The sequence below is a fragment of the Ptychodera flava genome, chromosome 11 (genome assembly GCF_041260155.1).
Source record: "Ptychodera flava strain L36383 chromosome 11, AS_Pfla_20210202, whole genome shotgun sequence".
Lineage (NCBI taxonomy): Eukaryota > Metazoa > Hemichordata > Enteropneusta > Ptychoderidae > Ptychodera > Ptychodera flava.
In genome coordinates this window covers 42,680,977-42,698,179 of record NC_091938.1, presented here as the reverse complement: position 1 = coordinate 42,698,179, position 17,203 = coordinate 42,680,977, and the positions used below count along the sequence as shown (strand labels likewise).

Genomic DNA, 17,203 nt, shown 5'->3' with positions numbered 1-17,203 from the left:
ACACTAACTGTTGAGATGTACGAGTAATGAGGGCGGTTTATTTACATAACAAACACTGCTACGGTTAATCTGTTTTTTCTCAAATTAGAGTCTAAGCTTGTTACCGTAACTGTAAACAGTTGTCAAGCTCTATCAATCCGTATCTCTTCGGTTTAGAAGTATATTTTACGCCCATCGGAGGTGAATTGCGATATTTTGCATTTGCGATAGTCTCAGTGCACACACTGATTTTGACATCACGGCGTCACGGAATGCAGTGACTGTTCAAGTTCGTCATTGGGCCCGTGCGCCTGTTCAGCTTCCGGGGCCTGGAAGATGAAAATTTATGCATACGCATCGCTTGACACGTCCACCAGTTTCATTCACAAATTTGTTCACTTATCGCCGACCTTCGCATCGGAATGAGCGTTCTGTGGTAGAGAGACTCTGTCGCTGACTTTCACGCTTGAGAACTCACTTCAGTGGAGAGAATCTGATAATCAACCAGCTTCGTCGTCAGAAGAAAGACTCGTGTCCTAAGTCAGACAATCTGAGTTTTGTTCTGGTAGCCTGGTCCATGATCTTACTTACTCTCTTCTTACGACCATGCTTACGTTTTACGCGTCTCTGCCTTCCACTTGTCACTAGTACGGCAGCCATTGTTATTGAACGTCATGCACACGGGACACTGGAAAGTATGCGCATGCGCGCCGGACAAGATCAGAAAAATTAACATGATCTGTTGACCCTGCGTCGCTATCCTAACTAATCCGTACACAGTTAAGACAACCAAATATAACAGTACGCAAACCGTAAATTCCCAATTGAGGCCGCACCTCTAATTGAAGCCGCACCCTGACTTTGAAACATTGTCTTGGCTCATTGTTTGCCCATTTTGGGTTTTTGAATTGTACCATTATAGAAGCCGCACCCCTTCTCTGAGCCCATCATGAAACAATGCATGCTGAAATTCACACCAGCTACTGGCTTGCAATGCATCATTGACTTGTGCTAATGATTGACAGGTGTCTTTCTTACAGAAAAAATACACAATAAAAATTCCTTTTTAACACTTCTACCATTGTGCATTTTGTCAATGATAGTAACAAAAGTACAAACAATGCCCCATGTATCGGTACGTTTGTGTGTATGTTTGAACACGGCCGAAGTTTTTGTCAGTGTGGTAAACACCGCCATAGTCAATACCTGATGCAACAATTTTGAAGCAACGGTGTTTGTGTACAAGTTAAAATAGTTGAGAGATTGAGATACCATGTTTCAAATACGTAGTTTTCATTCAATACCCACGTACCTAATACCGATGCCTGACGTACAACAACACCACCTGCATCATATTGCCATAATGAACTGCCATGCCTATACTGTACTGTGGCTGTTGAATGACCATGGTGGGTGCGTATAAGCTTGTACACGTTCCGTTTTTGATCATGAGAAAATAAAATTTAACCGCAAAGTAGTTCACAAAAACATGCCAGTAAAGTTACCAAAGGTCATTCACTTGCCTTTATTGCACTATTCGAGTACGAGCCACCGGTTCGGCAACACAAGACGGCTGTAAATCAAGGGGACCCATCTGCAGTGGACGCTTAATTTATGCTAATTTTATGCACGATTTTTTTTCAACACCATTTGATCTTCTATTGCTTTCAAAATCGACTTACACGTCCAAAGAAATTGATTGTACAATCTCTGAATACAGAAGTGACATTTTTGTGAAATTTCAGCGTCCAAAAACCCTTGAAACCACTTGAAACAAAGACATCATGGCCGCTGCTGATCAACATGGCCGACCTTAGTGAGACTATTCTATTTAGAGGACGGGGGTGACCAGGGTCAGAGAATCAAGAAAGTGCTGGAAAACGTGTCATTTTCCTTACGATGCTGTCAAGGGAACTCCAGTTTCCCATTGTTTTAACATCTTTTAATAGTTTCCTTATTATCTAAAAGGAATTTTACCAAGTTTAACGACCAAATACACTCTCCTAACGTTTCTATATTGGAGTTACACTAGGGTAGGGACTTTTTATGCGGGTAATTTATTCACGCAGAATTCATTGGTATAATTTGCATAACAATAGCGATTGCCCCTGCAATGCTTGGTGAGCATTGAGAAAAATATCGAAACACAGGAAATGTACGTAATTGAAGCCGCACCATGACTTCAGTGCCTGGTCCCAGGGGTCCCTCAAAAATGTTTCTAATATAAGCCGCGGCTTCAATTGGGAATTTTACGGTAGTTCGCAAAAAGTCTATTTTTATTAGTATTTTAAGCATTTCTTAATACAATATTGTCTCGACATTTTTCAACATGTAAAGATCATATGGTACGGACTCCAATTTTGAAATAAAACCAAAATCTCTGTAAAAATGAATTAAACGTGTGTCTATACCTTAACACTGTGGCTAAGCCCCTTTTGATTTTGTTCACAGCACAAAATCGTTCACCTACACCTAAACCCGAACCATGAACACCCCCACAAGTTTATAATTTGATCCATCACAATGGCATGACGTCAACGGATCTTGACAGACGGAAGCAGAAGTTGAGAGGACTCATACTGGTTTTCAATTCTAATAGCTTCTCTGTCTATAAATAGACGAGAAGGTAAAAAGCACTAAAAAATCCTCTATCCCAGAAGCTGACTGAAGCTGAAGAGACAAAATAGACATTTCATCAGGTCTGCAATGGTCCCTGTTACAAAAATACTCTCAATGTCAGAATGGGTATTATTAAAGCTGATTTTTCACTAGGGTACGTTTCCCTGATATCAAATGAGATAAAGAGACAATAATAACACCATCGTTATGCAAACCATTCTGTACTTCGTACAAGATCATATTTTGTTCATTTATCTCATAGCTTGGATATAATGAAAACATAAAAAACAGCATCAATAACACTGTTGCTTCCATTATAGTTTACAACACAAGTATAAAAATGCATGATGGTTAAAATTCTAAAGAGATATGATCTATGTTGACACAGATCCATTTTATAAGCACAAAAAGCTCACCTCCATTCTACCATGACTAAGAATTGTTTCCAACATCTTTTATTTATTGCTTACATGGAAGCCTGCCAATTTCCACAACTCAGCAATGTCTCCAAGACATTCATTGCTAACATACTTTTGACTAGATAGAATTTCATCACATTAGCAAAGTCCGTAGGGATGATGATACGAGGCAGTATCTATTGCAAAGCATGCTAAAAAATCCCTGCACTGTCCAATACCTGTAAAACTCACTTACCTCAGGAGATCTGTACATTAGGGTAGTAAGATCAAAATCATCATGAAAGACTGACATCTCCCTATCAACACAATGTATCGCATTACCAAAGTCAATCAGCTTGGTTTTAATACCATGTATCTTCAAATCTGCAAGGACACATACAATATACAATTAATTCACGTGCTTCATTCTCATTCCTCAATGCAGATGCATGGTACCATCTTTGTAACATTCTGTTCTTAAATTTCAATAAACATGCACAAATTCATATCTGCAAATGCTTTTTCGAAACTTGTAGGATGATCACAGTACTAGTTCTAAATTTTGCTATATTTCTATATCTTAAACACTTGATTTCCTTTCACTGTAGAGTTCAATGAAAAAGGATACTATGTGCTCACATTTGGTTTGAATTGGTCCATTCGAGAAATATTTAAACCAGGAAAAACAAGAATGACAAAAGCAAATAAGGTCTCCAACTTGGTACTGGAGGTCATCTTTAGGAACATGCATGTCAACTTCTATAGCAATGGGACAAGCAGATCCTAAATACTTAAGTAAATGTCAACAACAAAAAATAGACAGAGAAGGTTTGATAAAAAGAAAATGTGGGAGTGGGTAAAAAAATGTACAAGTACTACAAGGGATCTGGTAAAAAAGTAATGCTACCTCATCAATTTTCTAGACCCTACCCCCTCCTGAATATCAAATGTTCCATCCCTTGGTATTACATAACGCTAGATGACAGGAAATGTATTTACAACCTTGGGGATTTTTTAATTAATGCAATGAATGCTATCATTCTAATGTAAACAGCACTTAAGTTAGTTACGGAAAGTGAAATGCCTTCCACTGTGGGCAGTGATTACAACATCTGGAATTATCCTGGATCCAAATTTCTCATCAGTTCTTGTATGTCTTACATAGAAAAGTTGCAAAAATTGGTCTGCAATGAAAAAATTCACCTCAGCTTTGTTTTCTGGATCAAATTTTCCTACAAATTGATACCAAATATGACAAAATTATGTTCACAGCCCTTGAAACTGTCTCACAACATATCCTCACGGTTGGTGTAGGTCATTTAAGGTCACAGACTGAGAAAATACCGTCAATGACGCTGTACCTTCTCTAATGTGTGGCCAGGTCAGGTAATTGGTTGTTGGCATGGAGTTGTTGGCAAATAGTTGATGATGTAGGGGCATGAGGTGGGACATGGACCCAAAGAACCCAAAAGATGATTAAATATATCAATCAAAAAAATTCTAAGTATAAACTGCCTAAATATAGTTCAATGTGGAAAAAAGTTAAATAATTCAGAAATAAGAATTAACAGTCCAAAAAAGTAATGAGGCACTTCCCTGCTGACCTGAGTGTATGTGAAATACACAACCTGGCACCTGTAAATTAAATGTATACCAAGTGAACATTTTAAGTCACTTTTAACTGTTTTTAATGGAATTTCAAAAGAGTCCTATGGAAATGATGAAAAACGCTTAATATCTTGTCTTGTGTTTGTAAAACCTCATGGCTGATAGTTGTCATAGTATTGAAAAAAAATTAAAAGTGAAGAAATTACTGTTTTTAATAGGCATATTTTCCTTGAAATACATGACCGTGTAAAGAATATATGCAAAAAGTGTTTAAAAGTAAATATCTTTTCAAAAAATTACTGTGACCATAAGGATTTTTATTCTTTGAGTTTACAAATTCAAACATTGCAATTCATTCAATCATCTTGTGCAGTGCAAAATTTATAAAATGACTGAAAAATAAAAAAAATTGGCAGAATTACAGTCTTTGGGATGTAAAATTATGGGTTGACATCACGATAACTGTTAATCTGTTTGAAGTACTAATATACTATAATTTAAAAAAGAAAAGTTCATGCAGAAACGGTAACATATATTGTCAGCAATGTAGTGTTAATTTTGACTTTACATCAAAATATGCCTTTTCCGGATACCAAATAAATAGGCGAAATATTAAAATCAGCAATGTTCAGCAAAATCCACACAACAGCATTGATTGATTTGATTTGCTTATGTTATCCTTGTATGACAGTCAGTACAATATGGAACTTGAACACAACACAGTGAATAGGTATGCTGTAAATGAAATGGTGTGGCTGCATCCACATGCAGCAATAGGATTGCATTTGTCTCTCACCCCTCATTTCCAACCTGTCCCATCCCTGAAAAAATAGTTTGGTCTTATATTTATAATGTTAATAATTTCTGTATTTGTTAAAATGTGCACATCTCAAAAACTTTTTATCATAAACATTTTCATTGTTTTTTTATGGCTGACCAGTTAGTTAACCTGTTTATTTTGAATATTTGCGCATTTTTCCTCAGTATTTGACATTTTCAGAATACCTTCTTATTCAATTTGTCATTTTCTAAAAGTTAAAATGCTCCTTTGTGTGGCCAAGCTTTCCACAAGCATCAAATGTGGTATTTCATATAGGAAGGTCTGCCTCTAGAGGGTGGGCATCATGAACGGTGTTTTTTAGTTATTTCCTCCACACATTAAAACTTCTGATTGTACTCGGGTCAGTCACAATCAGGGTGCTCTAGACAGATTTCGACATGTTACGCTCTAATATAAAAAAAAGGTTGAGCAAAATTTAATGAAAGATTGTTCTTAATATGAAAAATAGCGCCAATGGCACTTGATCACAACTGGCACATTGTGAAACTACTCATAATTAATGAGGTACAATATGTGGCGTCATGCGGTGTCCCATCATACCATATATGAAGGGTGTAGCACTTGTGGTTACTGAGTTATGGACAAATATGTATATTTCAGGTCAAATGTCACTGAGGTCATGTGACATTTTGTCAAAAAAATTGAATTGCTAAGTCATCCCTATATACCAAAAATCAGACCTAGCTCTATTGGCTTGCTCAAAATTAGATATGTGCATAATTAATGAGGTAGAATATGTGGCTTCATCCCATCATACCATATATGAAGGGTGTAGCACTTGTGGTTACTGAGTTATGGACAAATACGTATATTTGAGGTCAAAGGTCACCGAGGTCACGGGAGATTTAGTCAAAATATTTGATATATCTGCGTGAACGGAGGGACATGACCCAATCTATAAGGCCCTGGACTTCATCCATGGGGACTAAAAACTGTGTCACTGAATCCTTTTTGCAATATGAATATGATGAGAAACTAAATTTTTATTTTACTTGGCCTTATACATCGGATCTATAGACTGCTGACTTATACATGGTAGTCTATGGTGGTGTAAACTAAAAAGTCCTCTAACATGGCCAAATTTGATCGCATTGTGAAACAAATCGACGTGCACCTGTATGGGGTAGGGTACTATCCTTGTGCAAAGTTTGAAAGAAATTGACCAGGGCATGTCTGAGATATCTGCGTGAACAGACGGACGGATGCACACATGGACGCAGGCACGCACACACGGACATGACCAAACCTATAAGTCCCCCCGGACGGTGTCCGTGGGGACTAATTAGACAGACCACGAAGTCAATGAGCAACATACAGCTGAAAGACTATTTTTCACATTGCGATTTTAAGCCCATTTTTATGAGAAAAGGGACATGTATATGTATATGGAGAAAAAAGCAGAAGACATATTTGTAAATTGTTTGTTAAGTGACAATCATAAATGCATCTCTTGAAATTTTGTGGTTATAAGGTATAACAGTAGTGTAAGAATAATGAGGTTAGAATAAGTTAGTAAAGCTAAGTTGACAGTAATTAAGATTACAAAATTATACACTAAGCTGAGGAAATCTGAATGAAATAAATGTTGAAAAGTAGCAAAGTCATGGTCATCTTTTGTCTAATACTTTGTGTAAGTTCATGAACTTTACTTAAATCTTGCTATAGATTTGTTGCTAATGGGCAATAACTGTGTTTCAGATCATTTGAGAGCAATCCATCCATGACAGGTTTAAATTGTAATATACTTCTATTTAAAGGAGAGAAACATCTCAAATAATTTTTTTCCCTGTAATTTCCTGTGAGAACACATGGACATGCTTAGGACTCTATGCTGGTGCTACCTTGATAACTAACCTACAACTTGTAACGGCATTGTCTAACCTGTTCACCCCAATTTCCTGTAGACAGGTCCACACTCACCATTGATAACAATGGGTTTGGGCCATACCATGGTAGTGAGAGACTGTAACATGTGAGGTTGTGGTTACTTAATCTCAGGAATGTCAAAGTCTGTATATTGACTCAAGGATGTTTACGTAACAAATGCTTAGGGTCATCTCAAAAGTGAGAATCTAAACTATGAAATATGGTTTTTTTTATTGCTTTTGATACCCAAAAGAGCATAGAAATCTCTTATACTTTGAATCAGCCATCCTGCATATTTCTAACATTCATCAAAACCTCATTTCTGTTCCACAACTCATAAAACAGTCCACAATGCAGGATTGGTGTAAATTCCAAAACTACATATATGAAAGACCCCTAAAATCAATTAGTTAAAAAGGGGGGTTAGAAATTTCCCAAAACTTTATAACCGGCGCTCCGTTTAGCTCTTTTTTTCGGAATTGGAACCTTGGAACCAGTCTATGTATCGGTACCAAATATCAACGCAGTCTGTTCAGCAGTTTTTGACTTTTTGTCGTTTACGGAAATGGATGACATCAAACACCGGTTGAAACCACCTCTATATCACAACTTCCAGTTGTGTTAAAAAACCAGTAGCACCAAACAGGCCCCATCGAAAAAATGGAGTTTTTTTTGATGATTTTGAGCTGAGTAGCCAAAAAAGTACCCTAAAAATGGGTCAAAATGGGCGTTACGCTGTTTCATCTGAAAAAGCACATTTTTTAACTCACTTTTTGAAACTGTTAGATTAATTTTTTCGATTATTCAGAATATTTAAACTATCACATAGCATTTCTTCTTTCTTTTGCAAGTTATTTCATCTTAATACATGGATTTGAATGGAAATGGCGTGATAACAAGTGAAATTGGAGTGCCGTTACGCTTTTTATATTTTGACAACAGCATTGATTTATCTCTCTATTATCACTTGGGAAACATTACCCTAGAATGTTTCCTAAAACATCTATTTGATTGGAAGACCAACTATGTTTAGTTGGTACTAAATGTCGATAGGGTCAATGTATTGATTATGAATGACAAATCATGAAAGTTGCCCACATTTTTTGTCCCAAAATTTTGTAGTGTCCGTGACACCCTCATAACTTTCAGCCATATTCAGATAGTAGAGATCTGACGTCATTAGCCAAAATGGCCCTGTTTGCCTTCCTTATGTGTCATAAAAATTTAATCCATTTATCACTTGTATTGTTTCAGTATATCAAAAAGGGGCCAAATGTAGTGTCCGTGACACCAAATCCATACATTACTTGTTACAGTGATTTCAGCTGGTACTTCTATTGTTTACCAGCTGAAGTTACATTTTTATAAGAGAGTAACTTAGTTTTTGAGTAAGACATCAAATGAAATATATTAAACCAGTGAAAGATGTTTTTTCTACCTTTTAAGATTATAATGTTTAAAAACTATCCTATGAAATAACGGTATAGGGGTTTAAAAAAAGGAACAGAAATAGTGTTATCAGTTATTTCCCAATATAACTTTAAGATAGAAATGTTATTTACAGTGAAATTACGGCATAACACTTAACAAACTAATTTACTTTCACATTAAACCACTTTCCATTTGCATCTGGCTTCATGTCACGGACACTACACCTAACAAGTGGTTAATCATTTTTTACTGCATTTACATTTAAATTCACCCGACATCTGAAGTAAACATAGACCATAATAAATCCTTTTAAAAACAAAAGTAAATGTGTTTTTGAATTATATAAGGGTGGAAAGTGGTTGCAAATCTGACTATTTATGATGATGCTGCAGTAGTGTTGGCTCCAGTACAGATCGCTGTCAACAGTGATGTATATAAGGAGAGGGTTTATGTCCCTTCAAATTATTTTTCTGTTTTAACCCTTTGTTTGCATTATAAGGCTGTATTATTAGTGTTTGATGAAATTTCAATCATGTGTTGTTTGTTAAGGGAAAGCTATGGCGATATATAACGGGAGTAAGTGGTTGCACATTTGACTATTTATTATGGCTCTGCAGTAGAGTTGGCTCCGTTACGGATCTATGTCAACAGTGATGTATATGAGGGGATGGTTTATATCCCTTAAAATTATTTTTCTGTTTTAAGCCTTTGTTTGCATTATAAGGCTGTATATAAGTGTTTGATGAAATTTCAATCGTGTGTCGGTTGTTAAGGGAAAGCTATGGTGAGACATAGTTGGATCTATCATGTGGTGTCTATTGAATGCTGTGATCCTGAAATCTGTTTCGAAACCAAAGTGTGTGGTTACTCCTCAGTCGCAAAGTCCTGTCTTTCCTAAGTTGTTGTGTCAGATATTTTGTTGTTTTTGTTATACTTGTTGATGTTAATGTTTCCACGTGTTATTGGCTTCAAGTACTGTCCGTGACGCTTTTACCATACTACAAAAATGACTAGAAAACTAACCAAAAATAAGCAAAATTTTGCTGCAAATACTATTAATGTTTTCTTAAGACTTCAACAATTGCAGTAAAAAATAACTTAAATGTACAAAAGGGCAAATCTGTAAACTAGAAGAATCATAAGCTCATGGGGAGAAAAAAATGAAAAGTTCTTTTTTTTTTGTAACAAAGCATTTTGCAGGAAATCATGCGAAGCTGGATAAAATCCTGATACATTCACCTTATTTTCTACAACAGATGTATATATTTTCTGGTTAAACTTTTAAAAAGAATATTTGTACAAATGTTGTATAGTCTACTATGTTATTTCTCCATCAACTCATAATATTTTGTAGTGTCCGTGACGGTGTGTCAACACAATAAAGAACTGGTTGCCATGGAATTACTGAGAAAGTTTGGTTCACAACTTTTCAAGCAAATATGTACCAAACCTTAAGCTTTGTGAATTTAGTAAATTTAGATATGTGTCTACAAGATGAAATTTTGACAAAAGTGAAACACTCTAGAGCACCCTGATTGTGACTGAGCCGACTATAAACATTGAACATGGCCGATGTCCGATTTTCCTGTCAAAAACTTTCACTCATTTTCGTTCATTTGACTCTGAAACTCCAGGAAACAATTGGAAAGAAAGTGTTATCTTGAAATATTGAGGTACTCGCCGATATTTTCCAAAATTAAATGAGAAAAAATGCTACGAAAATGCCGACAGGCTTACACAATGACCGTTTTCAGACTCAGAGGCATAGCATATTGATTATCTGCAGGTTATGCAACAGGCCCATATCACGTGAGGCCACGAGGGGAAATCCAACCAACGCAGTACCAAACACTAGCGCACACAGAGTGAGCAAACACAAAGTGAGTGCCCCTAACGTTAGCTCAGTAGTCTGTAATAGATCGTAGTCAGCTAAGAAACCTTGGAGAAAGGCTTAACACTGTGGCTATGTCGCCAAGTCCCTTGATTTTTGTCACAGCTCAAAATTGTTCTCCTACAGCTCAACCTGAACCATGAACACCCCCCCCCCCGACCAGTTTATGATATGACCCATCACAATGGCATGACGTCAACGGATCTTGATAGACGGAAGTAGAAGTTGACAGACGGAAGTAGAAGTTGACACCAGCATACTGGTTTTCAAATCTAATACCTTCTCCGTCTATAAATAGACACGAGAAGGTAAAAATTACCTAAAATATAAAAATTTGGGGGTTTCCCAACACTTTGAGCAGAAAATTTATCTAATAACATCTCTCAGGACTTTATAACAAATTACAAAGCTATCAAACAAGTAATTTTGAGAACAACTTTTCTTGACCAAAAATGACAATTATATTGTCTTAAAAATACAAATTTGTATATTTCACGACAATTTCCACATTTCTAACTATTGTCATCTCTGTACGTCTGTGTACCAAATATAAAAGCTGTCTGTCCATGGGTTTTAAAAAGAAAATACTGTTTAAGATTTTTTGACCAAAAATGACAAAATTGCTCCAAAATAGTAATTTTCCCAATTTTGTCATAATTTCAACAAATTAGAAGAGTAACACCCTCGCAAAGATCTAACCCAAATTTGAGAGCGATTGGGCTGGCGGTTTCAGAGAAGAATAATTTTTACTGAAAATGAGAAAAATCACCAAAAACTTCAGCAAAAATACAAAATTAAGGATATCTTCACAATATTCATAAAACTGTATAACGTTCAATCAAAACAGTGGTTCTCGAGTTATTAATTCTTGACCATTTTCACATTTTGTAAGCTCATTTACATAATTTTGGCAATGCAGACTTCATTTGAACAAAATCCCATCTATAGCCCAGGATGCATCCACACACCAAATACCAAGCTGAAATGTGCAGCGGTTTGCGTGTTTTTGATGTTGACGGACATACTGTACGTATGTACATACATACATACACACACACATACATACAGATGCCATCAACTTCAGCTTATACGATAAACTCACATTGGTATAACCAAATGTGAGTTAAAAATTCAATTTTGCATATTTCATCACAATTAGAAGAAATTGAAATAAGAGCATCCCCAGGGACCTGTATACCGAATATTAAATGTGTTGGACTAGTGTTATGTAGGTCATTTCCCCACACTCATCATGACCTAAGTTCAATTAGTCTAGAACATTCTCAAGGTCACTGGCCTTAATGACCTCACAACCTTGAATTCAATTAGTCATGTTTGGAATGTTCTGGAAAGTTAATTAGTTGTGTAAGAGAGATAATTTTAGAACAGTAATTAGCATGTCAATAAAAGTCCTAGATTGTTCTTATATGCCTTTATGTAAGCACATGGGTATAAAAGGGACGTGCACAGCTTCCAGTCAGACTTTTGGGATCGTGTCTCTTGTGTGTTACTACCTGTGTTTCGAAAACTCCAGCAGTAGTCATTCTCAAGACTTTTCAAGACCTTCACTGCCAACGCTGGATTTATACTGTGGACTTTGTGCAGCTTCAAGCCTGCAAGCCAAAGGACTGTTTATTCATCCGACAGACTGTTACAACTCTGAGACTGGAGCTTTGCCGTCCCAGCTGAGATAAGTAGTCTGTACACTTTTAAAGCTTGTACTCTATCCCTGACTTAGCAATTAGTTTTATTTTCGTAATAAATTTTGTTTAACCCTTTTCCTGCCAAGTCGGTGAAAATCCGCTTGAAATTCGGTGTAGCTAGAATCTGAGCAGCCACGGCCGTTATCCTGCCAAGGCGGTGGAAATCGGGCTACTTTTTGGTACCCCCTTTCCTGCCTAGTCGACGGAACTACGTGTAGCAAACCCTTGCTCGCGCTAGGGGTCGTTCGAGGACAGGTTTTGGGCGAGGAACGGCGTTTGCTCTCGAAATGGGTTCACAGAGAGTCCAACGACAGGGAAAGGTGCGGAAGCTACCCAGCCAGTCCCCCACCCCGGTGGGGGACTGGTTTTTTTTTGGGGGGACGAGTAGCGTACTTGGCAGGTTAGCACGTTGACGTATTCTAGCGGAGTTTGGGTTAACTTGGCTCTGAGGCACTACATAGATTGCGGCCGAAATTGACCGTCTCGGCAACGCTAATCTGTAAGGCAACCGCCTAAGACCGCCTCAGCTGGCGGTGCAATTTTTTGCCAATGGTGCGAGACGAAAATCACGGACTTGGTCCTGATTGACGGAAGTGCGACGGATTTGACGGACTCGGCTTTCTCTAAGGCAACCGCCTAAGACCGCCTCAGCTGGCGGTGCAATTTTTTGCCAATGGTGCGAGACGAAAATCACGGACTTGGTCCTGATTGACGGGAAGTGCGGACGGATTTGACGGACTCGGCTTGATTAGTCCCTGACATGGAACTGATCCGAACGGACTTGAGCGACATTTGTGAAGGGTAACCACCGCTTTTAACCGACTTGTTACCTTCTCGAAAAGACTACCCACTCAGATGTCGGACGTTGTCGGCTGCACTTGGCTCTAGACGTTCAAGCCGTGCAACGAAACACACCGCCTCAGCCTTGCCATTCAGGAACATGGCCTCAAAATTTGATACCATTGTTCACCGACTTGGCAGCTGCGGTTAGGTGCGTGAACCGTTGTTCACCGACTTGTTACGCCTATGTTGTCCCTGTGAAGTTCGGCTAACGGCCGAGTCTAACGGGAGTTGGCAGACCTGTGTTTGGTTTATACCGTAGTATGACCGACTCAGGTAGAGGTACCTGTCGGTATATTCCGAGTTTTACGCACTCGGGCGTCAATGACGGGTCGTCATCACCGCTGATGACGTAGACGTGCTGGCCACGTTATTGAAGGAGCCATGTTTGCCCAACGGACGAGGCCGAGACAGCCGTTGACAATTTTGGCATCCTTCATCTTTGACCGCCTTAGTTGGGTAAGCCGCTCGGCAGGCGACGGTTATGACCTAAACAAGCCGCTGAAGCACTGTTCGTTGCCGTACAAGAACGAGACGGCCAGTCCATTACTGCTTAATGGGCGATCTGTCGGGTTGGCTTGTCACCGACTTGGATGACAATACGCCCTGCGCAGGCGTACTTAGAAGGGACATGAGGTTAAAGATACGGGTTTCCCACCCGTACTAAACATGGGCTTGGGCCAACGTCCTTGGGTGGCAGGTGCGCATGCCACGTACCCAGCTGGACGGAATGTCAAGTTGAGATGCTAATGACATTGACTATGTTATGCTAAGTGCTCGAGGGATTTGCATCGCAAATGAGTATTATTAGCATATCAAATGGTGCGGACAGGCAATTTACATGACGGGTAGGAATGTCAGCGCCGGTTGGTGGACTGATTGCCGTAGGTCCATTATAATAACAGGTGGATGCATATATTAACACCCCTGCGTCCAATCATGTCCAGGGCTTTGTTTCCCTGTGGCTTTAAAGGGAGGGACCTGCTAGTCTGTCGACACTGTTCCAGACATGAGCTTGACGGACCGCAAAGTTTTCTGAAGGCGAGCAGACGACTGAAGCTCAAAGATGCAGAGTCTCCGGGCGGTAGTGGTAGCGATCGTTGTGATGTCCCTAGTAAACGTTCTAAGAAGTCGGGCAAGAAACGCTCCCGTAAGGCGAAGCCATCTCCGGCTGAAAAACCCAGTGGTAAGCGTAAACGTAAGAGCGATCGTTCTGCCGATGAGGATGATGACGGGTCACCCGGTTGCCAGTGGTTCTCACCCGGCTGCTCCGGGAGAGACTACTTCACCTGCAGAGACTACATCTGCTCTTGTGGGAGATACTTCACCTGCACAGACTACGTCTGCTGCTGCTAGTGAGACAGTGAGTAATGAGACGGCTGATGCCATTGGTTCTCCCCCGGCTGCTCCGGGAGAGACACCACCTGTTGCTACTATGAGCCCTCATCCTGCGTCAGGAGAGGTTCCTGTGCCCAGTGCGAAAGAGCTTGAGTCCTCGTCATCAGCAGAGGCTGCCGAGCCCGCTCCTGCCATAGTTTCGTGTGCTGCGATGTCCCCGCCGAAAAAGATAGTGCGGAGGGTTCGTTATCAGGATAGCCCACCTGATTTTGAGCCAGATATGATCCTTGATGCCGCTACGGGCGAGTTCAGGCCCAGACGCCCAGACGACGGTGATATCACCGCTGAGTCCGACTCGGAGGTTGACGAGGATGCGGCAGAGGACGATGACTTTTATGACAGGCAGTATGTAGGTGAGGCAAGCTCTGACGACGATGATGACGTTGCTGCTGTGTTGGCGGAGGACGACACACCTCCTGTCTGGCGTATGTCGGAGACTACCGATGCTAATATATTTGAGGAGACCGATTTTGACCATGAGAGAGGACCGACTTTCACCTTGCCTAGCCACGCCCGTGAGCTCGATTACTTTTTTAAGTTTATTCCAGCTACACTGATCAGATTGGCCAAGGACGAGACTAATAAATACGCCAAATTCCACCAGCGACATATCGCTAGGAAAATAGATAAATACTGGCGTAACGCTGACTACCGAGAGGTGCAGGCGTTCATTGGCGTCTTAGTCTGTATGGGTATCGACCGTAAATCATCAGTGGAGGATTATTGGTCTAGCGATCCCTTTCTGAGAAACCAGGGTATTTCTACTGTGATTACCCGCAGTCGCTTTCAGCAGCTTATGCGATACTTCATCTGGCAGACCCAGAGAACGATCCACGTCGTGATCCTGATGAGGCACGCCGCCGACGTCGGTGTCAGGAGGATCCCCTGTATAAAATCAATCCATGGATGGAGCCCATAGTTGACCGGTGCGTAAATAATTATAAGATGGGTAGAGAGATCTCCATCGACGAGATCCATCGACGAGGGCATGGTGCGAATTTAAGGGCCGTTCAAATTTAAGCAGAGATTACCGCATAAGCCTGATCGAGACGGTTTCAAGATATGGCAGCTGTGCGACTCCACCACTGCATACATCGCTAACTTTGCACCGTACCTAGGTGTGAAATATCGGGATCGGACTGATGGGGACGGCAGGAGCGAGGTGTGGTGAAAGAATTACGATGGAGCTGGTCCAGCCATTCTGTGGATATAATCACAGCCTATTCTGTGATAGCCTGTTTAGCACGGTCGTTACTGCTAGAGAGCTGATGGAGACCGGGATCTACATGGTCGGGAGTTTAACCGCCGTAATCGTCGCACCATGCCCCCTCAATTAATTCCGCCGGGTAAGAGGAAGCGCCTTCCTCTGTCTGTTGGGGATATGAAAGCCACGACCAGAACGGACTCTCGTCTTAACATCACTGCTTATCAGGATAGTAACGCTCAGGTGCTGATCTTGAATACGGTCTATCCACCCTTGGAGTGCGTGCCAGTGGGGGAGGGAGACGAGCGGCGACAAGTGCCTCTGTCGCTGTATAATTATCGCCGGTACATGGGAGGCGTCGACCGAGCCAACCAGAAGCGCAAGTACTTTCACACTGGGCGCAAGAACCACAGATGGTGGACATATCTGGCATGTTACCTGATTGATGTTGCCCTGGTAAATGCATATATATGCTTCAAGCATGTACACCTGATAGTAAGCTGACCCATAAGATGTTTCATCTGCGTGTCGGGAAACAACTCATTGGCGGTTATTGTGGGCGATCGCAGCCCAGTGTGAGAGAGGTCGAGGCCACTGTTTCTCTTGCCTCGTACATCAATCCACAAAATCAGCCGATGCACGTTGTCAGCCGTTTGGAGGGGCGGCAGAAATGCTGTAAAGTATGTAGCAGAGAGGGTAAGACCACTGCAAGCGGACGACTGTCTGAGACGTCCAAAGGATGTAGTCTGTGCGGGGTTCATCTTCACGAGGGCGAGTGTTTTGCGGCTTTTCATCATCGCATGATGCTACGAGGTAAGAGGAGCATTGGCGTGCAGACCTCTACTGACACAGCCCCGACGACACCTATCAGCAAGAGAACCCGACGTAAATAACGGACAGGGGACAGCTTCGCCTAACAGTGGCTTGACTGTATTCTTAACACGGACCATGATCACATTTTGAGCACGGTTGTGCCGTTTGTTTGTGCTTTACGATCCCGCTGATTGTAAATTGAAACACGGATTATTTTTGTACAATCCCCCGATTGTAATCTTTGTAACACAGGACCATGCACTCGGACGTCGAGACAGACTCTGAGATTTATTATTCGGCATAATGTAAATTATTCCCGAATAAAATACTATCTATGGATCGCATTTTTCGTTTGTTTTGTTTAGACGGATTATTTTGTACAATCCCCCTATTATAATTTTTGAAACACGGATCTGCCACCCCGATTGTAATTTTTGAAACACGGACCATGCACTCGGACGTCGAGACAGACTCCGAGATTATTGTTCGGCATAATGTAATTATTCCCGAATAAAATACTATCTATGATCGCATATTTTCGTTTGTTTGTTTTTACCCCCACTTTCGTTTTTGGCAGATCCGTAAGGACGCTATAGTAATGGATGAACGTGC

The 17,203-nt window shown here is 40.4% G+C and overlaps 1 protein-coding gene across 10 annotated transcripts in view; it reads right to left on the bottom strand.

Annotated features, from left to right (window-relative positions):
* Nucleotides 1-17,203, bottom strand: part of LOC139144566 (uncharacterized) — a 227,577-nt gene that overhangs the window by 85,001 nt on the left and 125,373 nt on the right. For all 10 annotated transcript variants that reach the window (XM_070715283.1, XM_070715277.1, XM_070715278.1 and 7 more), the window contains one exon: nt 3,253-3,380. In XM_070715283.1, coding sequence (XP_070571384.1) covers nt 3,253-3,380 — 128 coding nt within the window. The remainder of the gene's footprint in view (nt 1-3,252; nt 3,381-17,203) is intronic.